Consider the following 26,871-nt stretch of genomic DNA (forward strand, 5'->3'; position numbering starts at 1 on the left):
TATCCTCTGCTCTTCAACAGATTTGACTTGTCAGATGAACTCCTTATATCTTGATTATTTTTAAAAAGTTTTAGGTACCTAAAATTTAACAAAAGTCATAATTAGTCTTTTTGTATATAAAATGATGACAAATTGTTTCTGGTTAACTGTTCATTAAAAACCCTCCTGTTAAAAAGTAAGATATTTATGAATGAATGAGCAGATGAAGAAAATGTGTTTATAGATACAGTAACACTTTATCCTTCTACTAGGATAAAGTTCCTTCTACTGGGAATATTATTTAGGCATTAAGAAAAAGAAGAAAATCCTGCCACTGGCAACAATCTGGGTGGCCTTTGAGGACATTATACTAAGTCAGATAAGCTCAACAGAGAAAGACAAGTACCGTATGATCTCACTTAGATGTGGGATTAAAAACAAAGAAACAAACGAGCTCGGGGATACAGAGAACAGATGGGGGATGAAGGAGTGGGTGAAATGGGTGGAGATGGTCAAAAGGTACAGACTTTCGGTTATAAAATAAACAGGGTGTGAGGACGTACTGTGGAGCGTCGTACAGCCTGGGGACTGTAGTTAACAATACTGTGCTGGAGGTGGGAAGTTTCTGAGAGGGACACCTGGGTGGCTCAGTGGGTTAAAGCCTCTGCCTTCAGCTCAGGTCATGAACCCAGGGTCCTGGGATGGAGCCCCGCATCAGGCTCCCTGCTCAGTGGGGAGCCTGCTTCCCCCTCTGCCCTCCTCCCTGCTCGTCTCTTTCTCTCATGCTCTCTTTCTCTCTCAAAGAAATAAATAAAATCTTTTAAATGAAAAAGAGAAAAGTTGCCAAGAGAGTAGATCTTGAAAGAGCTCAGCATAAAAAAAAAAATCTGTAATTCTGTCTGATGAGGCGTGTTAACTAGATTTATTGTAGTGATTATTTCACAGTATACATAAATATCAAATCATTATGTTGTACACCTGAAACTAATATAATGTTATATGTAGGTATATCGCCATTTTTAAAAATAAGCTCAGCATTTCCTTGCCAAAGAATTACAACCTTTTCCTGCACAGTTTCAAAATCAGTGAATTTCTCCTAGTCATCCACTATTCCCCAGTAGTTGCCGTGTGTTTCTTGTATCACTCAGCCCTCAGAAGTCTCGGATATTTTGCCATATCTACCTCCCATGTGTCCCTTTGCACTGTGCATGTCACACTCTGCTTCCTAACAAACAGTAGTGTCTTCCAGTGACTGTAGTGTATTCCAAGAGGGAAACAAACTAGCAGGCAAGGGTCTTTAAAAATGAATCCATTTCCACTTGTACTCTTTCCTACAATTGATCTGTCTGTAGTGAAGGTTTCCTGCTGGGTCTCCTGCCACACCTCCCTCTCACCTTTATGGAACATCTTCAGGTCACCAAAGAGCTGCCTTTGTCAAGGCAACACACAGAATTCCCAGGCCCACCGCCCTCATAGACCATTTCATTGAAGACTGCATTTATAATAAAATTTTACATTTATGCTTAATAAATATTTATGCTGCTTTGATGAATTGTGTACTAGTGATTGAATGACAATTCAGTTTTTTTAAAAGTGTTCTTTAGAAATACTTAGAGCCTTGTGGTTTCAGTGATGTTTTTATCTTAACATACACACATATTCTGATACAGAGAAGGATGATTAGAATGATCAGTAGACTTTCAAGCTTAAAAACATAAAATTCTGTGGAGGAAGTAGAAAGGAAATTCAAATTGAAAGAAAAAAAGAGAGTGTCAATTTTCTTATTATATTTCAGTGAATACATTAAAGAGGGTGATGTAACAGTTTTATTTCACAATTCCATATTTGAACTTTGCAACTTATTTAAACTTATCGTGAAAAAAATTTCAGTGTCAATAAAAAATGTATGAAGTGGCACATGATTTTTAAAAAATCTATTTCGGGGGCACCTAGGTGGCTCAGTGGGTTAAGCCTCTCAGCTCAGGTCATGGTCTCAGCATCCTAGGATAGAGCCCTGCATTGAGCTTTCTGCTCAGCAGGGAGCCTGCTTCCTCCTTTCTCTCTGCCTGCCTCTCTGCCTGATCTCTCTCTCTCTGTCAAATAAATAAATAAAATCTTAAAACAAAACAAAACTATTTTGGGGTAATACCAAGATACCAAGCAAACGTTTCGATACCACTGACTTGTCTGCAAAACAAAATCGCACGCCTTAGGCTGACCCTCTGCCCTGCCTTTCCCATCTCATTTTCCGATGATGAATTTCCTCCCCACCCTACCGTATACCCACGTTCAAGTAGCCTACTTCCATTTAAAAGAGACCTTCTGCTTTGCCCAGAACATGCTCTAGACTTTTTGCCCTTTGCCAAATGTCACCCTCTGTCTAGAATGGAACTCCCCACCTCCAAGGTACTCCCGCGGACTAGAAGTCCGTCCACACTTCAGTGATCAGTTGGGTCTTTCCAGTGTACACGAAGAACTAATAGTATATTTTCAATTCTTACTAAGGACACTTTATACGTCTTCTAGACAATTACAATATTCCACATTTTAGTTAACACCCCCCTTCCCCACATTCACCCTCTACATCGTGTGTAAAAAAGATTTGACATCTTTTGTTGAGTTGATATAAGCACCTCATTTTACCAAGAAGCAGTGTATTTTAGTGATTTGATATTTGCGATTCTTATTTTGGCTTTTTCAATGACCTGGTATGTGCCTCTAAGTAAACTTCAGCTTTAAATAGTTTATGCCTAAATTTCTGCATTTGGAGCTTAAAGATTATCCTCTTTTAAGTGTGCAGTTTGATAACTTTTTTAGTAAATTTGTTTACTTGTACAACCATCATCACAATCCAATTGGCAGAATCATTTTTAAAATTGAGATATAATTGACATTTAACATATTACTTTAATGCATTCGACATAATGGTTCAATATTTGTATATAATATAAAATAATAGCCCCAGTGAGTCTAGTTAACAACCCTCACCACACATAATTACAATTACTTTTTTCTTATGATGAGAACTTTTAAGATCTGGCTTATTTTACTTAGCACAATGCTCTTGAGGTCCATTCAGATTCTTGGAAGTAGGAGGATTTTTTTTTTTTTTTCAGTGCCTGGATATGTTCCTGTGTATGTGTGTGTGTGTGTGTGTGTGTGTGTGTGTACCTAAAACACAGCATATATCACATTTCCTTTATCCATTCTTCTATACAAATTTCATTTTCCAATTTCATTTATATAGCCAGAGATTGTGGGAAGTCATTCAGTAGTTTATTAAGGAAAAAATAAAATTAAACACCCATTTGGCTTTAGTTTCGAATGAGTAGTTTTAATGTGTAATTCTTACACCTCTGCAGGGTTGGACTTTCCTTTCTTCATTTCACTCAGAAGACATTCCAGAGTGTTAATTTCACCCAGGGGATACTTGGGATAAATTTCATCTGGAATGTGTTCTCCTAGTTCTTGACACCTTTTGCAATAATTCCCCATTCTTCCTAGATATCCTCTGAACTGTGGCCATTGGGTAGTTCTAAGGAGAGATTAGTTGGAATCCTGTGAGGATAAGGACCAGAGAAATGATCCGATATTATATAGAAAACTCTTGAAGCTGACGATTATTCTCCATGCCGGGTCTTTTAGGATATTCGCATTTGGTTAGACTTATCTGCGATACAGTTCTTTCTTTTCCTTTCTGTTTTCTATATTCTCAATATCTAGCTAATTTTGAAATATTTTTAAAAAGGACAGAGTTTTTGATTTGGAAGTCATTTTTCCTAAGACAGTAGGAAATTCTTAGCCTGTAATCTGGTGCATTGTATCTCCTTAATCATTGTTATATAGACCTACGTTTATCCGGTTCTGAAGGCAGGTAAACATAATTATTAATGATCTTTATTTATGACACATCAGATCTTCTCAAGATGAATTGCAGAACCTTCTATACTCTTTTTTTTTAAAGTAGTTTAATCCTATAAAAATGGCAAATTTAAGATCTGAAAATACTTTTGTATCAAGTGATTGCTTCTATTATCATTAGCCAGAAACTTGCAATAAAGTTGCAGCAGATTTTTATATTTGTAAAGGCCATAGGCTTTGATAGAAAGGAGGATAATAAAAATCTTCATTTTCCTTGCTCATTGGAAGAAATCTGTTTCAACTGCATAGAATATTAACTTCCATTTGCTTAAAAAAATAACAAAACAGTAAAAAATTAGCTCAAGTATTAAAAGGTAAATTCGGTTCATCAAATGGTAGTTTTTCCTGATCTTTCTTTATGTGCTAGATAATCTGATTCTGTAACTTGGGACCCATGATACTTAAAAAAGCAGCAGGTTAGAATATCAAATATTCTGACAAGGTGTTCTTAGATAAGCTAGCCTACCCTGCAGTAACTGGAAATGCTTTCATTTCAGTTCCAATTAAAGAACTGACGTGTGAAGCAATTTTACCAAGTGAAAACAATTAAAGTAGAACTAGGAGGAAATATGCTTTGCCTTGTTGCCTTATAAAAATGATATACCCATATGCATTTATCAGCGAATTCAAATTTCATACCGTTCAGCAGCAAAAGATTACAAAGATCTTGTTTATTACAGTTTAATTTCAAGTAATACAATAAGAGATTTTATACATTTTGAGACATTTGAAAAAAATTTCTACTAAATTTCATATAAAGTTAATTTTGCAACTTAACAAAGTTTAAATCGCCTTTGATATATCAATATAGAGACTGATCTCTCTCTATATTTTGCATCTTGTTTAAAGAGCCCACTCTTCACTGCTTCTTTCTAACCCTGCTTCCAGAGATGACTGTTAACATCTTCATGTGAATTAGTTTGTGCTATTCCTCAAGAATAGTTTTAGGTTTAGGGATGATCACACATCGGTCTGCAGGAACGATGCCTTTGTTGAGACACATTTGATGGAGCGTGTTCTCCTCTACCCATCTCAAGTTCTCTAGGAGGGCCTCTATCAGTCAGACTGGCCAAAGGCAGATTCATAGGAGTAGAACAGAAATTAACTGTGCCCCACTCATGTTTGCATGGAAGGATCTGGCAATCAGCAACCCAAATGGGTGCTTAGAATTTGGGTTTATATGCCATCCTATGCTAAAAGGAAAGAAAACGGGTTTGGGGCTTCAAGGCTTAATCTCCAAATTAAGAGAAGATGACCAGGAAAAGTATGATTAACAAGGATTCTTGAGTAAAGTTTGAAATGCAGATCTAAGGTTGGGTTTTCATCTTTGGTAAGGGGTGTTGAAAGTTCTCCTCTTCCTAGTTTGGAATGTCCATATTTACATCTTTTTCTTTTTTCCAAATTTATGGACACTGGGGAGGGGACGTGCTATGGTGAGCAATGTGAAATGTGTAAGCCTGATGATTTACAGACCTATATCCCTGGGGCAAATAATACATTATGTGTTAATTTAAAAAAATTTTTTTAAATAACAATTTCCTTTATAAGTAGAAATTTCCTTTACAAAAGGAAAATGAAGGCCCTGGTTGTTAGAGCTCTTCCTGGGTCTGCTGATTTATCTTAATTGCCTTTAACTGAGAAGAGTTCATACACCGAAGAGGTGTATTTTGGGGTGTCATATTCTGGTACCTTTCCCGGGTCAACATGCCTGTGTGTACGTTCTAGCTCAGCCCTTGTCCCTTGGGCAAGGTAGTTCACTTCTCTTAGTATTAGATTGAGTAAAGCTACTTCCTAACTTTGTCCAGAAGTTGAACTGCGATGAGTGTGACTCAGCACAGGGTTTAACCAAGGAGGATGCTAACTGCTCTGTTTTTATCATCATCGTGTCATCACCATCACAACTCTCCCCGCTGTTCTCAGCACTCACGGGGGTGTGATTTGGAGAGAGTGGGAATGGTTTGGGTTCCCCTTATAATCACTCCAATTAAATGCTGCTTGTGGTCCATGTTTTTAAGACCAAAGGTCTCAAAGGCCTTCTAAGGTGAACTTGGGAGTGGGGAGAGAGTGCCCCGCCCTCTTCTCTCCTTTTACCTTCATTCCCATTTTTTATGTTCTTCTTAAACAAAGAAATTTCTTTCATGTCTATTTATTTTTTTCACTCTCGTATCCTAGCTCCAGGGACAACGTTGCTCTAATGGTAATAACTTCTTCAGGAATGATTCCAAGATGTTTGGCTGATTCTTATCTCTGATTCTCCTTTGTTTGTTGTTTTCATATTCAGATTTCTCTCTCCTGTTATGCTAATGTGGCAGCATTATGAGCCCCTGGAGTATAAGTGCCTGGGTGATTTGGACCCTGCTTAGAAGAAAGGTTTTCTTCTTTCATTATTGAAGAAATTGAGCTCCCAGGAATGATGTATTGTTAAGAAATATTGTGAAGCTTAGTGTTTTGGTCTTTGAAAAATCATTTCAGTTTTTCCAAGCCCACTAGGTAATATCAGATAAAATTTTATAATTTAATTGTTTGAAGATGATAATAAGAGGAGTGTTTTTCTTTGAACAGTGATTGCTGTAACTATGGTTAATTTTTCCCATTCTGTTTTTCTGTTTTCCAAAATCTCAAAAATGAAAATATATTAGTTTTATAATACAGAAAAAAAATTCATTTTATACGTTCATTTTTTGAAAAGAAGTGGGGGTTTTGTTATTTTATGTTATGCGAATTACTTTATGCATTTTTTTTCCAAAGGTGTGTATCAGCTTCAGCTTCATAAGATCTATAAACCCAATCCTTCAATGAACAGTTCTCTCTTTAAAATGATTTCAGGAAAGAGTATTACAATTAGTGTATTTGATAAAAGAGTAAATAGGTAGAGAAACATTAAGTGGTCCCCAAGTGTACTTATTTTTCCTAAATATACTTTAAAAGATATAATTGATAATATTAGGGGGGAAAAAAAGCAGGTTGCTGGGTTCTTATACAAAATACACAGGTTTGTATCTCAAGATACTGAGACATGTTATGTGTTGCCTCTTCTGGTTTGCCTGGAAAATTTTTGTTTGTCATTGAAAACTGAACTCCATTTGGGATGAAATCGCCTGTTGCCCATGTTAATAATTTCTCCCTTGTAATGGATACATGCTTCCATTCCAGTGTTTACTGAAAACTGGTTCAGAAAAAGGACTTTGCAGTCTGAAAGGCATGGGTCCTGAGTGCCATTAGTCCTCTTACGGCTCTTTCTCGTGAACACATTATTTTGAATGTCTTTGAACGTTTGTTTCCTTCATCCACACAGTGACAGCTTGGCGGTGGGATGCATCAGGTTCTGCTGTACGACAAATTATCTCAAAAAATGTCAGTGTCTCAGGGCGACAAAAATGTATTTCCTTGCTCATGCTAAATAGCTGTCATGGCTTGACCGAAGCCCCGTTCAGGTAGGCTCTGCTTCAGAACTTGGATTGTACAAGAAGGGGGAATGAGAGCTTTCTGCCTTCTGCCCAGAAGGAGCACCTGCCCTTTCTGCCCACTTTCACTGGCCTTTTCTAGTCCCACAGCGGCTCCTGAATTCCCACAGGAAGGGGGAACCAGGGTATTTGGCAAAGAGTGCACAGTCTACCACAGAAATAATAGAAATACCTGTGTCCTGAGATGAGGGCACAGATGAGGTCTGTACAAGCCGCTCAGCAGAACGCCTGACGCAGGCATTGGGCTCCTTCGCAGAGGGACGCCGTTCTAGGTTTCCGTGGGTATAAGATGCAGACAGGCTTACTGTCTTCTCGGCATCCCCGGTCTCAGAAACATAGTTTGATGGTTAATAAATCCTTGCTTAGCTGCATCCTTTCCCTACCAGGCAGTTCCGACCAGAGCAATTAAGTCACTAGACGTTCTTTTTACTGTAGACCACCTAACGCTTGAAGCAAAAGTTCTCTTAAGTTAGCTTCATTTTGAATAACTGGACCATAAATAAATTAAATATTTTAAAGTAAGTCTTAACAGCTGCTTTTCTGGGGGCGCCTGGGTGGCTCAGTCGGTTAAGCATCTGCCTTCGGCTCAGATCATGATCCTTGCTCCCAGGCTCAGGATGGAGCCCCGCTTCTGGCTGCCTGGGAGGGGGATCTGCCCCGCCCCTGCTCATGCTGTCTCTCCTTCTTAAATAAATAAATAAAATCTTAAAAAAAAAAAAAAAAACCAACAATCTGCCTTTCCTTCACATTCCTTAATTATTTATATCAGTCTTGAGAAAAGCCAATAGCATTGTTTTCACTGACTGCTCAGTCTAACTGGGATGCACTTTCCCCATTAAATTGATCAAGTATTGATTTGTTCTTTTAGTGGTTAGTAGACTAACTTCAAGAGAAAAAAACAACTATATGTATATTATACCTTTGATTTTTTAGGACATACCTGTTCATATCATATAGCCTTTAAAACACAACGGATTTTATTACTGTAAATTTTCCTCTTTGCTGTTTTATCTTAAAACTAATCCAGTAAAATGGACTTAATTGTGTGTGTTCAAGTTTCATGAATTCTCACATACATAGAGATTCATGTAACCATCACCACCGTCAGGATACAAACACCCTCTTTTGATTTCTTGGTGATGGCAGAGCAGAATCATAATTATAAAATAGAGTAATGATAATATCAGTTGAAAATAAATGTGTGTATAATTATAACTCTTAGCATCCTGACATTAGTATTAATGTATATTTTTATCTTTGTAATATAAAGCCTGATTATTGACTGTGACACTTAGATGAAGTGGTAATGGTAAAGGAGCATTGAAGTCCTTTTAACATTTCTGTGAAGGCTAATTAGAACAGATATTTGTCTCAACTTCTTTTAACACAAATACTGAATATGTTAACTCTTCGCAGTTTAGAAGTGAATTCCACGTTATAATTAAGTTACAGACCAAATGTGATTTAGAATCTGCTCTCACTGTCTAATCCTCTTCACTTGGGACATAAGGACTGGGACTCTTCTCTTCTTAGGCTCCCTCATTCACTTTCTGATGCCATTAAATGATAATTTATTTTTAGATTACTGAGTAAATGTAGGTGCTGGTAATTCACTTAGTGGCTGTTACAGTGTCACTAATGAAGTAATGGATGAAATAGGACTCTGGTCTTATTTTATCTTGACTTACATGACTTTCCGAGTGTTGAAGGTGACTCTAGAAATAGGATCTCCTAGAACGCAGGCATTGCTGTCTTGACCTTTAGCTGGAAGTTGTTGTAAGGACTTACTGTAATATAACCATGTTGACTAATTAATTGGGTCATTCATTCATTCACCTATAACTGAAGTATTTAAAAGCTCAGGCATTCGCAAGACAATTACAAGAGTCTATCATTGGGGTGGAGTATGTTTGGTAAAATTACAGGACAAGGAAACAGGGAAGCAAGTGCTAATGGAAGCCTCTACGTTGTCTCCTGGCACTGAGAGTAGAGGATGCCCAGGAGCCTGGAAAAGCAATATTTAGAATAACATAATATTGGTACAGCAGGAGTGAACTTTGAAAATGTTACGCTAAGTGAAATGAGCCAGGCACAAAAGGACAAGTACTGTAGGATTTCCCTTATGTGAGGTGCCTAGAATAGTCACATTCATAGAGACAGAAACTGGTATGAAAGGCAGGGAGAAGGGAGGCATGGCGCGTTATTGTTTGGTGGGTGTAGAGTTTCAGTTTGGGAAGGTGAGAAAGTTCTAGAGATGGACAGTGGTGATGGACTCATAACATTGCTCAGGTATTTAATGTCATGGAATCGTATACTCAGAAATGGTTAAAAAGGGAAATTTTATATCATATTTATTTTACCATCATAAAATGAAAAACAGTGGGAACCAAAAAAATGGTCATTTGTAGGCCCCCCACCCCCAGTTCTTCTATTTTTAAGAGAAGTTGTTTTAAAAGAAATTTTTGTATCATCACCTCCATCTTTTATAGTATGTTATAGTTTTTCTTAGTAAGATCCTGTATTTAACAACTCTTCTCTCTCAGATTTATGCCATTAGATTGTGTTGTTAAAGTCCGTAAGTGTAGACCACACTCACTTTACTACCTTAATCAAGCTAATAATATTCAGAACATTTGAAATACTCTTGCATGAAGTGGCATATTTAATAAATTCTGAATTCCTGTATTTTACTTAATTGAAAAAAATACCTACATACTTCAACATGGGTGACCCTTGAGAACATTATAAGTGAGAGAAGAAGCCGGTTACAAAAGACTAATGATTCTGTTTATATGAAATGTGTGGAATAGGCAATTTACAGAGTTAGAAAGTAGATTGCTGGCTTTTTCACGCTTAGGGAAAGGGGTTATGGAACGGGGAAAATGGGAAGAGATTGTTGGTGGGTACAGGATTTGTTTTCGGGGGAATGAAAACGTTCTAAAATTAGATTCCGGTGATGTGCACCATCCTATGACCATACTAAAAAGCACTTAATTGCATACTTTTTTTATAGGTCAATTGTGTGACATTTGAATTTTATCTCAAGCTATTTTTTACAAAGTTTAAAGATAATGGTGTAATTTTTTTTTTGCTTCATCATATGTCTTAGTTTAGTTGAAAACATAGCATGGTGAAGGTTAGCATTTTAAATATGCATATACTTTGTAACAAAGCTATATTCTGAGAGGGCTTTTGGATGGTTAACTATCAAAATGAGCGCACGGGCATCTGAATGCAAGTATGAACACATTTTATACGCTCACACATTGAGTGACCTTGTGAAGCTGGTAGAGTACCTATTCAGATCCAGGTCGGATATAATGATTGATTTGATGACTGCAGAGCAACAAAAATGAGACTGAACATTTCTTTTAAAAATGTACCCATACAAGGACACCTGGGTGGCTCAGTCATTTGGGCGTCTGACTCGTGGTTGTGGGATTAAGCCCTGCATCAGGCTCTCCACTGGACATGGAGCCTGCCTGATTCTCTCTCTCCCTTCCCCGCACCACCACCCCAAAAACACACGTACAGGCATTATCTCTCTTTCAAAAATAAAATTAAAAATGAAAATATACCCATACATAGGATTGCTTTTTTAAAATTAAGCCTGTTCTTTTCAACTTGTTATTTCTTCTTTGCTTTTCAAGTTCATAAAAAAATAACATTGAGATGTTATTTAACATTGAGATGGTTCCCCGTTCATGAAAGGAGAACTCCGTGTAAAAGCACTGGATGGAAATACTGATTCGTGGATTTGGTTAGCCATCCTGGAGTCCCTGACTATAATGCAGTCACTGTCTAGATGCTGAGCAGCCTTGATACATTTGCCCTTAAACTATAAATAACCTTATATTAAAAGAGATACTGTTAACATGCTAGTTGCTAGCAGAGCTACATACACACAAACACACACACACACGCACGCACCCACGCACGCATGCAGACACACACACACACACACACACACACACACACACACCCCTTGCGGGCACATTGCCAACCAGTAGACTTGCCTGACTACTCAGACTCTCTCCACCAGCTCAGAACTCAGGGTTGCTAATGGCTGCCATTCTCCTCTTAGGCACATTTTGGAACTAAATGCTCCTTTTTGCTTTGGTTAAACTGAACCCCACATGTCATTTATAAATTACTTGTATAAGAAAATACATTGTGATTCCAATATACAGCTGCAACAGATTTTTAGAAATATACCATGGGGGAGGTGGCTACCTATGAAATGTCTGATTTTTACTTCGTAGTTAGCTATCTATTAACCTGTGATTTTTCACCACCAAAAATTAAGGCAGGCCCGTCCTATGTTTGTTCACCTGCGTGAATATGTGTTACCTGCTTTAGCCAGACCGAACTGTGACTAACTGAAAATTTGTCTTCCTATCAAATAGCACTTATATCTTAAATCTCTCTGGATGGATGTTTATGTGGTTTTGATCCAGATATATGTATGGTTTGGTGATGGACTTAGCACAGTACTAGCCATTGTAGGGATCCGGCGAGAGGAGTGAACCAAATCCCTTGCTCCTGTTAAGCTTCCCTCGTAGGGATTAAATCTCGAGTTGCAAGGCAGAAGCAAGAATTCATTCGGATCACACCAGGCACAGCCGCTGAGGAATCAGAGGGAGTAATCTCTGACACCAGAGAACTTGTAACTAGAAGCTAACCCTTAAAACAAAAAGAATTTCGAAGGGGGGAGAGACCAAAAGGTCTTTAACCAACATGTTGAGTTCTCATGAAAAGGAATAGAACTAAAATCAGAACCATTCTTTGGGGTATGTTAATCTATGTTAAGTCCTAAATCCTTTAGGAGGAGAAATATAGACATTAATTAAGGGGCAGGGTTATTTATATTTTGTCTTCTGGTGCCTACCATTCTAAAATTGCAAAGTCTCTAGTATGAAGCTGAAAGTAATGACTAGTGAGAAGTCTTATTTTGGGAGCCAAAGGGAAAACCCACCAAATTTCTCCTGCTTGTTGGCTATTAAGTTTTAATTTGTAAATTGTCATACTGTAACAGGGCAGTACTTTATCTGGGGCAGTATCCTGTGTGGTGTAGTAGTAGTGGTGGTGGTGGTAGTAGTAGTAGTAGTAGAAGCAGTAGTAACAGTAGTAGTAATAGTAGTTGGCAGTGGGGGCCGCCCTGAGGGTTTCTGGGAGAAGCTGCACTCCCCTGTCTGGCCCAGGCTCAGGGTTGCTGGGATCCCCTTTCCACTCTATTGTATGAAAATTAGCAAAGGTAAACTCTCCTTCACTTACTAGCTAAGGGAACTAGCATATTGAAAAGCTGTTCTTTTAAGGTTCCCATTAATCTGTATGAACATGTGTGACTATGAACTTCAGATACTTTGCAAGGAAGTAGAATATTAGATAACTTGTCTATTGAATACTTACAGATAAGCACATACTGAATTATTTTATTTTATTTTATTTTCCCTACAACCCAGTAGCCCTAGGAAGTAGGTACTACCACTGTCTCTGTTTCATAGATAAGGAAACCAAGGTACAGAGAAGGAGAGGGAAATTTTATTTCCCAAATCATTTTTTTTTTTTGTTAAGGTGTTGTCATTTATCACAGTAGGTATGTTGAAAGTTAGCAAATGCAGAGTCCTGCCCCTTAAAAAAACAAGGATTTGTCTTACAGTGTTTATGAATCTTGATGTTCAGGCCTGAGAGACCTGAACGGTGCAGACGCATGGCAGAAAGCCAGCACATTTACTGTGGGGTACATAATGGTAAGCGTTGCCTCGCAGCCTCATACACAGTAGGTGCCGAGTAAGGGTAGGCAGAGCCTACCGGCGAGATATCCAGCCAGGGAGTGTAACAGTTTCATGAACAGATAATGCGTTAACCAGTTATTTTTTTGTTAAATAAGAAACTATGCAATTCCAGTTCGAATGTGTATCTCTCTACATGTATCTATCTGTCCATATATATGTATATGTATGTATAAAATGCTGCATATATACCAATTAATTTCTGGTAAAGAAATTATCGATAAAACATATCCGTGAGTAAAATTATTGGACTATTAAATTTCTTCATCCAAAGGGATTTTTTTAAAACAACAAAGGCACTGGGTGCCTGGGTGGCTCAGTGGGTCAAGCCTCTGCCTTTGGCTCAGGTCACGATACCAGGGTCCTGGGATCGAGCCCCACATCGGGCTCTCTGCTCAGCGGGGAGCCTGCCCCCCCCCTCTGCCTGCCTCTCTGCCTACTTGTGATCTCTGTCTGTCCAATAAATGAATAAAAAATAAAATCTTAAGAAAACACCAACAACTAAGGCATTATTAAGAAGGTGATAGATCTGAGTTAATTGTTCTTTCTTCCACGTTGGCAAAAGCCCTAGTGTTGGCGGTCGGTAGAGACACACAGGGCATGGTTGACACGTGTGCCTGACTGGCCCCTGAATAACTAGGAGGTGACTCTGTGGAATCAGCTGGTTCTCTTACTCCACGTAAGATCCTCAAAATACTGTTCCAAGAATGAAAATGAAGTAACAGATTGGAAAACGCGGTCCTTTAAAAACTAAAAATCACTGGTTACGTGCGAGTTATCGCAGAGGAGTCCCTTTCTCAACATTCTTGCCTCTCGGTCTCTTTGTAGGCGCCCCCTCCCCACCACTCCCCTGCTCCCCGCTTCTCGTGCCTCCTCTCCTCTCCCTGCGCCAGCCCTCCAGTGGGGGAGTCCCAGTGCGTCCGAGGAGAAGGGCGCAGTCAGTCTGGCTTCGTACTGCTTTCGTGAATGCTCACGTGACCACAGCTCTCCTTCTGTTCTTCTTCCTGCCTACGTTTGTGTCTCCTGAGGAATTCCAGAAAATACCCTCTGGGTATCCTGATTTGTTTTACTGCAGTTTGCTACTTTGCCAGCCACATTCTTCTTCCTGTTCTTCCCTTCTCCCCAACTCCACATGGATGTCCGCAGGTGACCCAAGGCCAACAGGCCAGCTTCATTGAGTGATGCGCTCCCTTTTGCATTGTAGATGCTCAACGAATATGTGGTTGTTGACTAGCTGAGAAAGAAACAGGTTATACGTTCCTTCTTCTTCTAAAGTATTTAAAAAAAAAAATGTTGACTGGCCTCAAGTTTGGAGATTTTATTCAAGTACCCAGGATAACAGAATCTTAACTGTTTAACTACTGCCCCTTCCCCGGCTAATGTAGTGAGGCAGAATATAAAACTTCTTTGAGGCAAGGGAGGAGTGCTGGTTATTTTGAAGCCCTCGAAAACCTTGCTTTTCAGGGATTCCATGACTTTACCTTCATTTTGTTACCTAAGAGAGACAGTGAGCGTGAGGAAGTAAGCCTTGTGTGGAATTCTCCGAAAGTCATCTTGGAGTCATCATGGAGTTGTACCCATTATCATTTGCTTGAAGAGTGCCTGCGTCCGTTTTCAGCTTTGTTTATTTGCTTGACCCTGTGAGCGTTGATCTGAAGGAAACCATTACCTAATTCCTTAAAATGGTTAATGTTTTCTCCTTCCATTTTTTTTTTTTTTTTTTTTAGGAAATGGCAAAAATCCTTAACCATCCCCGAGTCTATGCTTTCCTGCACATCCCGGTCCAGTCTGCCTCTGACACTGTACTCATGGAAATGAAGAGAGAATACTGCGTGGCTGACTTCAAAAGAGTCGTGGATTTCCTGAAAGAGAAGTAAGTCTGTTAGTACTTAAGAAAATAACCATTCCTTTTCTTCTTTCAAAAGCATGTGGTAAAAATGCACTAATTGTAGCCAGAGTTAAAGGTACCAGCGAGAAGGCGAGAGTTTCGAAGCTTCCCCAGGCTTTATGTTTCCTCAGGGAGCCTTCATGTGGTTTGTTCTTATATCCACCTCCCATCTGTGCACGACACACCATGAATCTGGGTAACATTGCCTCTCTGAGCTAATGTACATTGTGATCATTTTTATACCTGACCTAGTAGATGAAAACTGCTTTGGCTTCGCTTAAATCTCCCTTAATGTGGACTTCGAGGTGCTGAGCTGGTTCTGATTTGGAGATGGGCCAGATCGTGTCCCTACAGAATAGACTGTTTTCTACCAAGTAGCATTTTTTGACGAGTATCTGGAAAGTCTCTGCTTTTACATGTTTATCCCTGAAGATTACTTGGAGAATTGTGACTTATAAGGAGGTTTAAGGATTCTGTTTTTTAAGGTTGAAATTGCTGTTGACCAAAATTAAGGCATATTTACACAATCTTAAACATGAATGATCATTTTGTTTCCACAGAAAACACTTGCAGCCCATAATTATATTCTTTAAAATCCTACTTCTCATCATCACCAAACACTGACTGCCTTCTGTGATTATACAAGGCAGGAAATAGTAGGGCTGGCCAAGGTCATACAAAACCTTCTCAAGTCTAGGGCACTGTTCTCCCCTCGGGGGAGAACATTTATCTTGGCATATTTGTGGCATGGGTCTTCCTACTTTCCATAATTTTTTTCCTCTGTTGTTTTTCATAATTAAGATACAACTTTTTATTTCCATCTTCTTGTTTATAATTATGTACCTTTGTACCATGTCGAAGTGCTACATGGATATGATTGCTTTATACAAATTGTAAGCAATTATTTTTTCCACCTTCAATTAGTGACTTATCCTGACTACATAGAGATCTTTTAAAATCCTTTTCTTCTTCTATTCACTTTCTCCTTGCTTCCTCGTCTTTCCTGTACGTCGTTCTAATTTTCACCTCTAGGCATTTCTTGATTATCCTAACCACTAGAAATAAAGACACTTGTGTGCATTCAAACAAACACAGCTAATTGTTCGAATATTCAAATCAGTGAATAGAAGGCATATTTAATCTAGGATTTCATAATTATAATCATTAAGTATATACAGCCTTCAAAGCAGAAAACAGAATAATGACAGATCTCTACCATCTGTAATACTTCCTACTTTTAAAGAGAACTGAGGTCAGGGCTAAAGAATAAGAATTTTTATGTCCGATGTCCGTTAAGTTGCCCGGTACCCCTCCTTTGCATTTGTTCTAGCTTATGGTAGGTGAACTTGTCTCATGTGAGAGAGTCCTTTTGGGCACGTTGGCACTGGTGAATGGAATATTTTCAAAATCGCAAACATACTGTTGCACCTGTGAAATTTCTTGCCTCTTGCTTATAACTAGGGCGATAGCAAATAACGTGCACAATTCATACGTGTTACACAAGATTTTGCCAAGTGTAGACATGCATCCTGTTGTGCAGAATAGACCAGAACACTTTCCAAGTGCTTGTTGCGTTAATGTGATTCGGTGAGGTTAAGGAATCAACACCTCTCTTTCTCCTCTGCTTGGGTGAGTGCTGACTCAGTTGTTTGGGGAATTACTGCAGCCTCCTAAATGGACAACAATTTCACAATAAGTTCTAGCCTTTTATGTTGTTCCAAAGATGGACCTTTTAAATCTGTTGCATCTTGAACAGTTTAAACAGCATCCATGAGCTGTAGAGAGGTCAAAAGATGATCACATCAAAGTGTTAGAGTAGTCTCTTTCCCTTGTTCATGGCTGAAACTCATTGTCCTTTCTTTGGATTCCGAGTTACCCTGAGACATCTGCGTAGCTTTTCTAGAGCTACTCTGCTGTCTGGAAGATCCAGAACTGGGTGCGCCCCCCCCAGGATTGCCAATATTCCTAGCACTGGAGATACCAGAGATCCCTGGAGAGGATATTGGAGATGTCTGGAGAAGACACCCCATCCCACTGCCCATCTGTCCATAATACCGGTTTCAAGTGTATTATGCCGGCCTAGGATAGTGTGAGTCTTGATAGCATCTTTGAGAAGTGGTTTTTTTAAAACTCTTATCTTAGAGGTGCACAGTGAGGACTCAGGCAACCTCGGTATATAATTCCACACTTAAATTATAATTTACAGGATATATTAGAAAAATGTTAGAAGGCAGATAATATGATAATCCTGATAAAACTTACAGGGACTCTTTGGAAAACAAGAAGAAATCAAATTATGACTACTAATAAGGTGATCCTTACATGGTTTTAGACCGTTCATCAGAACCATGAAATTGTGTCTTTCGTCCAGTCTGTCCTGTTGCTTGTGATGCATAGTTCTGTGCACTCACCCCTGTGCAGACGATACACCCCACCTTTGCTCTTGTGGAATAGTGTTCCCATCCTTCCGGGGAAGTCCACCCACCCAGGGAGCAATTTTCAACTGCATCCAACTTAGAAATAAATGAAGTGTTTTTAGCAGGTTTCTGCTCTCACGGTTTGCTTACTTTTCCTGTAAAAAACCAGCACCGCTTTATGCCAAATGGATTAGGGCTTATAGGAAACACCAAAATTTCACGGATTTTTATGGTGGAACCGCTAATCTGGATAACTGATCCAGCACAAAATTGTTTTGGCTAGCGTTTTATCAAAATTCAGTAAAATACTGTCTTTTTTTTGGAAAGAGGGCCTCATCCTGTCATTTTGCTTTCGTGTGTTCAAATGACTCTGACTTAAAGTGGTTTGTGAGGCGCTCTCCTCTTGTATCTGCTTTTAAGGCTCCTGTACTAGTGTCTTGTTGCCTCTGAAGTTTTTGAAGCCTATTTCTTTTTTCTTAATGAGCCTTTAACAGCTAAGAATCTCGATTTTCTTTTCCTCTCCGTCAACAGGAGACTTACAGCTTCATGTTCTGCATTAGGGAGAGGGCATTTCCTAATCTGTTTCATCAAAAAAAATCCCAATTTTGAAAACAACCTATCACACGTAACACGGCCATCTGAACTGTGGGCTGGAGGCTTTTAAACTACGAAGTCAGCCGTGGCCGTGACGCCATGTCTCGGAGATGCTGGAGGTGAAATCTTTTTAATTAATTTTCTTTACAGTTGAAACTGGCCCGTGTTTTAGCTGGAAGCAACAGAAGTTGACTTACGAGCCAAGTTGAAGTTGATTCATTATTCTCTTCAGTTGTTTGAAAGTTGGCAGCCATTACCATAACAGCAGCTGGATGGAAGATAACCCAGTGGTTCTGGCACATGTTGAGGCATATGGGAATTGATTAAATCACGCAACCTTTGCGAAGGAAAGTGTCTAAATTACTTAATATACTAATTTAAAACAGCTGGTCCTGAGCAGATAATCATGTGACTTAAATTATTCTATTCCGATTGATTAATCCAGTTGGAAAATTAACGAAGTTGATGTTTTCATATGAACGGAGAAGGAGGAAGCAGGCTCCCTGCCGAGCAAGGAGCCCGATGTGGGACTCGATCCCAGGATGCTGGGATCATGACCTGAGCCGAAGGCAGCCGCTCAACCAAGTGAGCCACCCAGGCCTCCCCATTCTTGTGATTTTTAATAAATACCCCCTAAGTGCAACTGCTTTCCTTAATGGTCACTGAGCTGGTTTTCGTGTTATCTTTTTTTTTTTTTTAAGATTTTATTTATTTATTTGACAGAGAGAGAAAGAGAGAGAGAGATCACATGTAGGCAGAGAGGCAGGCATAGAGAGAGGGGGAAGCAGGATCCCCGCTGAGCAGAGAGCCCGATGTGGGGCTTGATTCCAGGACCCTGGGATCATGACCTGAGCCAAAGGCAGAGGCTTAACACACTGAGCCATCCAGGTGCCCTGGTTTTTGTGTTATCTTATTGGGATTTTTTTTTTTTTTAAAGATTTTTATTTTTATTTACTTGAGAGAGAGAGACAGTGAGAGAGAGAATGAGCGAGGAGAAGGTCAGAGAGCGAAGCAGACTCCCCATGGAGCTGGGAGCCTGATGTGGGACTCGATCCCGGGACTCCAGGATCACGCCCTGAGCCGGAGGCAGTCGTTTTAACCAACTGCGCCACCCAGGCATCCCGGATTTTTTTTTTTTTTAAGTATAGCACTTGAACCATTATATTTTTCTCATGTAATTTTGAAAGAGTTACTTCCCAAAGAGAGGATTTTTCACTTAGCTGTTTTGAGGATGATGTAATTTGGGTTCCTAGGACTTTGGGACCTTGGAGGTAGACTTTGATTGGGCTCCCCTCATTTGAACAGCATTGAATTTACGCAGTCACTCCCCACCATAAAACCGTTTATTCACATACATTCAAAAAGTCACAACATGCAGAGGTGTCCTCTCAAGCATATGTTCTCATGCTAAGTAAGAAAACTCTAAGTCCTCAAATTCACACATTAAAGTGTGAAAGAAATACTAAGAGTGTCCTGTTGATAGATACATTTTAAGACGTGAAACACTTTATGTATTAAAAGACCTATTTGTTTTCGGAGATTATTTTATTGGAAGTCCAGTGGCCTTTTGGTTTTTGCTACCCAGACCTTAAACTTGGGAGACAAAATCCGTACCCCTCACTTGGTAAATACATTTTGAATGACGTAACTACCTGTTGTGTTTTTACCTGCGAGTTGCATAGATCTGAAGTTGTGCCTTACTGAGGCATCTTTATGTGGACTTTTAATGCCATAATACTATCCTCTGCAGCATTTGCCATTATCATCTGTCAGCGTGCTGTGTCATTCTGGGTTAATTTGTCATGTTGCTTATAGAATATTAACCTTGAGCATCATGCTGTGCGTGCACAGCCCCGAGCTTCCCGTACCTAGAGATTGCCCTGTGAAATGCCACAACCAGTGACTAAGGAGCTTTTAGTGGGGAGAGCTCACTGGAGGGGGGCAGACAGCCTTGCAGAGAAAGTTCTGTCCTCCAGTCTCTCCACTGTATACTCAGGCGGTGAAGGGGCACAGGGACCCAAAGTCGGGCTGGTTTCCGCGGCGTGGTTTCTGTCAGTGAGTCCCAGAGTTCTCTCATTACTGCCGAGCCTGCCCTCTGACCTACTTCTCCAGTCTCTCTTGGGGGGGGGGGGAATGCTAACTCATGAACATCCTGAGTTTTGTTTTTTTTTTTCTTCTCCTTTTCATGAGTTTCCAGTCACCCACGTGTCCGTACTGGAACAGAATCTGATGAAAGGCCAAATTGTGCTAAATTTGTGTTTTATTCCATTTTTTAATATCTAGTTTTATTCCTAGTGGCTTGGAAATACAAGCAACAGTATTTGTCAGAACAGAGGGAAAGAAATTGCAAAAACAAAAAACAAAACCAAAAAAAACGATTCGGCAAGGATTAGGTAATTAAGTTTCCTTCCAGATGTGTTTCTGTTCACTGAATAACCACCTCCCAAATCATTTATGGAAAATACTTCCCTCAAAGTTCTTTTCTGGCTTTATCTCTTCCTTTCTGATATCTTTAACTAGGTGGATATTTTGGGTGTCCCTAAGGTCTTGCTCACTATTCTCTCTCTTGTCAGATATCTTTCTGAAATAGTGACATTCTCTTCTCTTTCTCTGTCTCCCTAGCTAGCTCTACATTATTTCAAGAAAATGAATGCATATCATTTGAACAGTTATGTAGCAAGGAAAACATTTTCTTTTTGACCATAGTATTATATTTATATTTGGAAGACACTGACATCATGTGCTAAACACCATATTATTTTGGGATTACCCTAAATGTGATTCATTGGTTTGAAGGTAATTACATTTTCTATTGATTTAGCTTTACATTTTCCATTGAGCCCAGTCGAGAGAGAAATCTCATCATTCCTAATCTCTTTCTACCTTATATCTTTCCTTTATGATACAGTTGTGTTATTCCTTTCAGAAACAGAGACATTACCTTCCCTTAATCCTTTGTACATTTTCTCTCCATCTTCTTGCAAACACAAGGGTCAGATCGCATACTGTGAAATCATATACTGGTCGTGAGCTTTTCTCCTTTGATAGAGTGCTTTTCATATAACATGGGGCTCGTGTACTAAGTCATGATGTTGTCACAGAAACCCAGCCAACTATATACGATAGGTATTTTTAACCTGCACTTCTAAAGTGAACGTCAGGGTTCATACTGGTTAAGAAGACTTGGTGAGAGCCCACAGTGATTTAATGCATAATAGACTAGATCTTCAGTTTGTGCCGTGTAGCTCTCTCCCTACTGATTCTACTGATTGATTTAATCGCTTTAAAAAAAAATTTATCAGTTTTGTGCTCAGCACCGTAATAAATGCAATAATACCAACACCACTAGTAATATTTAATATGGTCCTGGTAATAAAACCAGTAGCTAATATTTTTGAGTTTGACTTTGGTGCCAAGCACTGCCGTGAGGGCGGTGGCATAGGTTAATTTATTTAGTCCTTCAGTTCCAAGGATGTTACGTAATTTGCCCATGGTCAGGCGGTTAGTGATGGAACCTTGGTGAGAACTAAGGCTACGCGATGCCTGAGTCAGAACCCAGTCATTGTGCTGTACCCTGGTTCCCGTCGAAGGCATGTCACCCTAGGAATGGAGCCAGTGAGGTGGACTCAGCAAATGTGGGTGAGGTGAGATTTACAGTGTGTGCTTAGGAGGGAGGATGCGGAAGGATGGCTTCTTGGTATTTTATCCCAAGGCCTAGTAGAAGATGGTCTGGTTAACCAAGAGGGGAAACGAGAAGGAGGAGGAGTTTGGGTAGAAGACAGGAGTTTGGCTTGGGACAGACTGAATTTGAAATGCAATTTAAAATAGATACGAATTTGAAAAGAAGATCCAGGGGCGAGCCCCTGCAGGCTATGCAAAGTAGGGGCCAAGAGCCCAGGAGGGAAGTGACGATCTGTCTAGAGATAAATGTTGGGAAGTAATTAGCTTTTAAGTGGTAGATGAAGCTGTGGGTGGGGAGATGGTCCTGGAGCTGGAAAGTGGAGGGCTGGGAACGGAGGACTAGGGGACACCAGTATCTGAGTGCGTGTAAAGGGGAGAGGATCCTGTGACAGAGGTTGAAAAGGCGGGGTCAGGCCGGGGTAGGAGGAGACACAGGAGGAAAGGACACCGCAGAAGCCAAGGGACATAGCAGTTAAGGAAAATGAAAATGGTAAAGGGTCAGCTGTCAACTAGAGTGGGCTCTTGTCAGCACGTGCTAGAGGGGAAAGAAAAGGTATTTTTAAGATTCTGTCCGCAATACCAAGTGTTCAAAAGCTGTTGAGATACAGTGTTGTCCCCTGTCTGAGCAGTCTCTGTGGCCCTCTGTTGACTGCATTCCGGGTTCCTAGCACAGCATTCCCTTTGTCCTCCTCTGTCTTCCCCCTCCTACCCTGTGCACACGGCCCTGGGAGCAGGAGAGCAGGAGGCAGGCATACTGCGTAGTCATTGCATGAATGGTGCTCGCTCTGGAACCAATGAGATTGAGGCTTAGAGTAATATTTCTCAGTCTGTTTTAATTAAAGTTCTCTTCTCATAAACAAGAAAATCCCCTGCTCTTTGCAGAGAAACTGATATATTCCCTTTCGTAGACCATCAACCTCTGCATTCGTAGAGAGTCTGTGTTCTGTGAGCTCCTGCTGGCTAATAGCGAACAATAATTATAAGGCATTATTTATTGAGTGTATAATATGTTGGAAGCAATGTGCTAAGCACTTTACGTAGATTAGCTCGTTTAATTTTCACAATGGCTCACACCAGACAGGAAATATGGTTACCCCATGTGACAGGTGAGCAACTTAAGGCATATGGTGACTTTGCCCGAAGTGACCATGCTAATAACTGGTCGAATTCAGATTCATGTGCCAGCCTGTGAATCTCCAAACTTTTTTTCATTGCTGCCGTGGCATCTGGCCTTCTCAGTCTTCTTAGAAACATTAGGGATGATCGTAATTTTCTAATTAGGGATTGACTATATCATCAGATGGAAAATTTTAAATTAGACACAACTTCTTCCAAAAATTTACTCTTTCTGTAGTCAGAATCCCCTCCTTTTTGCTTTCACTCCCCATCCAGGTGGAGAGTCCCTGAGCGAGGAGATGATAAGGAAGCAGTTGTGATTGTCAGCACAGGGAGAGAAACTACCAGTAGATAATGACGGGTCTACCTGTAACAGCACCTTTAACTAGACACTACAGAGTGACTTCATGAAGTGTGTGTACAAGTAAAGTAAAATGCTGTCCTAAGGCTTACGTGTTGCAGAGCTATTGTCCTACCTAGTCTGCTGTGTCTCAGAAACTTTATTACGTCCTCATTTCTATGTCCTTTCATCCTTCCTTCCTGGAACCAGCTATATTAATATCCAGCTCAAATTCCCACCTCCAACCAGACTTAGTTCCTCACACTGACCCATGTCGTCACATGCTGCTGGCACAAGGAGAGTCCATTCTTGGCCGCTCGTACCTCCTCTACTCATCCCTGTCATCATTCTCTGATGGCCATTTCCTGAGGCCTCCTGATTCTCTGGGACCTTATGTCCTTATCGAAAACCAGGAAGAAATCAAGGGAGCATATGCAGTGCATGTAGTTTGGAACGTTCCACGAGACCCTGAAGTAATATCTAAAAGGCAAGGTCAGCAGCAAACAATAGGAAGAAGATGGGGTAATATAACCCATCATTGTTTTTAAAAAATTCAATTTTGGGGGCGCCTGGGTGGCTCAGCGGGTTAAGCCTCTGCCTTCAGCTCAGGTCATGATCCCAGGGTCCTGGGATCGAGCCCCGCATTGAGCTCTCTGCTCAGCGGGGAGACTGCTTCCTCCTCTCTCTGCCTGCCTCTCTGCCTACTTGTGATCTCTGTCTGTCACATAAATAAATAAAATCTTTAAAAAAAAAAATTGAATTTTGGATTATTGAGATCTGACCCGTTAAATTCTGGAAACAGAACCAAAAAAGTTGTTGTGAGTTGATATGAATTTCAAAGGAGCCAAAGTTGCATTTATTCAACTAATACTTAGTGGTTATAGACTATATGTCAGACACTTGTTATGTGTAGAATTATGAAAAGCTAAGTAAAACCTGATGCCTATCTTCTGGAGACTGACATTCTTAAATCATGGTTCATATTATGCAAATATGTATAGCCATAATGTTGGTAAGTGTAGTAAAACCCCAAGATTAACTCTAGTATAGGGGAGCAGAGCAAAAATGTTTATTATAGGCTTTCCATGGACGAGAGGGAAATACTGGATTACAGGTCTCACAGAAAACCAGATGACTATACTTTATTGTTTTGATTTGTTTATGATATAAAATCTACTGACAGGGAAAGGCTTTACCTCAATTAACCACACATATGTGTATATATGTATATTTGTGTGTATAAAAGTTATAGTTTGGTTTGTCTCAGAGTGACAGAAAAAAAGGTAATGGCATAAAGAAAGTAAAAGTTGTTCAGTCCCAGAAATAAAGTCCAGAGCTAGTGACAGAGCTGTGATAATCTCCGGCGTGTCAAGGATGCAGGATACAGCTTTCATCTCATGGTCCAAGATGGTTGCTTCAGCTCCAGCCATCACAGTTGCATTCCAGTCTATAGGGAGGAGAGGGACAAACAAAGGATATGTGTTCTTCTCCTTTAAACCCTGTTTGAAAGTTACATGTATCACTTTGATTTTATCTAATTGGTCAGAACCTAGTCATGTGTTCTACGCTTAGCAGAAAGAAAGGCTAAGCAATGAAGTCTTTAATTTGAGTGGCCTTTGGCCCATCTGAAAACCCAGGGCTCTGTTGGAAATAAGGGGAGGTGAGGTTAGAAAATGGTTAGAAGTCTGCCACAGTCTCACCCTTTGGGCCACCTTATTACTACACACAGAGTTTACCCTTTGTCTAAGAGAGATAACTCAAGCCCCATCTTGTCTGTCCTTTTGTACATGCATGGTCTGTGGTCAATGCTCTGTCCTTTTCAAAAGGTCCAAAGTTCCCATTTAAAGTAGAGTAGAAATTAGAACATAATTTTTAAAAGTTCCATTTTAAAATGGGGGAATGGGATTGACAGATGAATGAATGAAGAAGATGTGTATGGAATAAAATATTACTCAATGGAATATTACTGAGCCATCAAAAAGAACAAAAACTCACCATTTGCAACAACATGGATGAAACTGGAGTGTATTATACTAAGCAAAATAAGTTAGAGAAAGAAAAATATCATGATTTGACTCATGTAGAATTTAAGAAACCAAACAGATGAACATAGGGGAGGGGAAAGAAAAATAGAATAAGATGGAATCAGAGAGAGAGGGAAACCAACTGAGGGTTGCTGGAGGGTGGGGCGTGATAACTGGATGATGAGCATTAGGGAGGACCCGTGATATATCGAGCACTGGGTGTTATATGCAACTGATGAATCACTGACCTCTACCTCTGAAATTAATAAAAAAAATTATGGAGTGGGAAATACACATCAGCTATTGTTCAGTGGGAATGAGCAAATCCTATTTGGAAGAACCATGAAGACTTTCTGCCCTAGCACTGAAGGACATTCTTTGTTACCCTATCCCACGAACCCTGATAACCTTCTATAGGAGATACTCTTGGCTGATCGTCCTCCATTGCTCTGGTCCCCAAGGCCATGTCTGAGTTGGGCATTAGAGAATATGCTCTTCTGGCTGGGTTCTGCTACCTCCATGCCTGCTTCCTTCTGGTGCTGATGTCAGACCTGGAAGTTGCTGTAAGAGTTGTACAGACATATCGTATGCATCGTGTGCAGACCAACCTGATGCACCGTTGGCAACCCTCTTCCCTTAAAAATTCAGTATGCTCCCCATCTATTTATTTCTTGTCAGTTCCATGAACAAATTAGTCAAAAATTATGCCTGGACATAGTTTTGAACATGAAGACTCTATATTTTATTTATTGGCCTCAATCTTATGCCCTTCTACCCTGACTCTGAATTTCAGGATGACTTCCTGGAGGCCTTCTGAAACACTCTTCATGCCAGTGCTGCCAGGAAACTGGGTCGGTATATGGTGGGGCACTCATCTATCTTAGGGAGCGGCGCCATTGTAGTCAAGCCTTAAAATTGCTTTGCTTGGGTTTTTGCAAACCTGCAAACCACAAAAATCACAGGACTCTGTCCAATTGGATTATAACTCTCAAACACAGAGATTTTCCTTAAATTTCAGCTTGCAACTGGCTACTCCTAGTCTTGAGTTCTCTGTTGAGAGCAGTAAGAAGGAGCAGGCTAATATTTGTCATTCTGGTTTTTTTTTTCTAGCACTTCTGCTGCTGTAGACTTAACTAACACTTGGTCTTTCTACTGAGGTTCAGCGTTGACAGTCTGACCAAGCATTTTGCCAACACACAACGCTAATTAGCTTTCAGGTCTGCAGTGAGAGTACTTGGAACCTGCGATACGACCGAGCTAATGCCACCTTTCAGGTTCCGGCGCCAGTAGTATTCAGCTGTAGATCGATGTGGTTGGGCTGTCAATGATCAGAAACAAAAATAGCTCAAACAAGATAGGTGGGAAAACCCCAAAACATTTAGTAGGTGGTCGTCTTGCCCTAGTGGGATGGTCACAGTAGCGCACACCCAGAGCTCTGTCCTGTTGCTTAGCTCTCCACGAGCTCCCGCGCCGTGGTCTATGGTGACTGCTTACGACCAGTCCCTCAAGTCGCCATCCTAGCTGGCAGAAAGGAGAAGGGGAAAGGTGCACCTCTCTCCTTCCCTCCCCTTACAGTCCTGTCTTGGAGTTGACCTGACACTTGCACTATGTCTCTTCGAGTAGAAAATGGCTATTGCTAGGTGCCAGAGAAACTG

General features: G+C 40.1%; 1 protein-coding gene across 3 annotated transcripts in view; it reads left to right on the forward strand.

The window, feature by feature from the left end:
- Nucleotides 1–26,871, forward strand: part of CDKAL1 (CDK5 regulatory subunit associated protein 1 like 1) — a 633,148-nt gene that overhangs the window by 405,341 nt on the left and 200,936 nt on the right. For all 3 annotated transcript variants that reach the window (XM_044259756.1, XM_044259746.1, XM_044259765.1), the window contains one exon: nt 14,884–15,029. In XM_044259756.1, the coding sequence (XP_044115691.1) occupies nt 14,884–15,029 (146 nt within the window). The remainder of the gene's footprint in view (nt 1–14,883; nt 15,030–26,871) is intronic.

The sequence above is a fragment of the Neovison vison genome, chromosome 1, assembly GCF_020171115.1.
Source record: "Neovison vison isolate M4711 chromosome 1, ASM_NN_V1, whole genome shotgun sequence".
Classification (NCBI taxonomy): Eukaryota; Metazoa; Chordata; class Mammalia; order Carnivora; family Mustelidae; genus Neogale; species Neogale vison.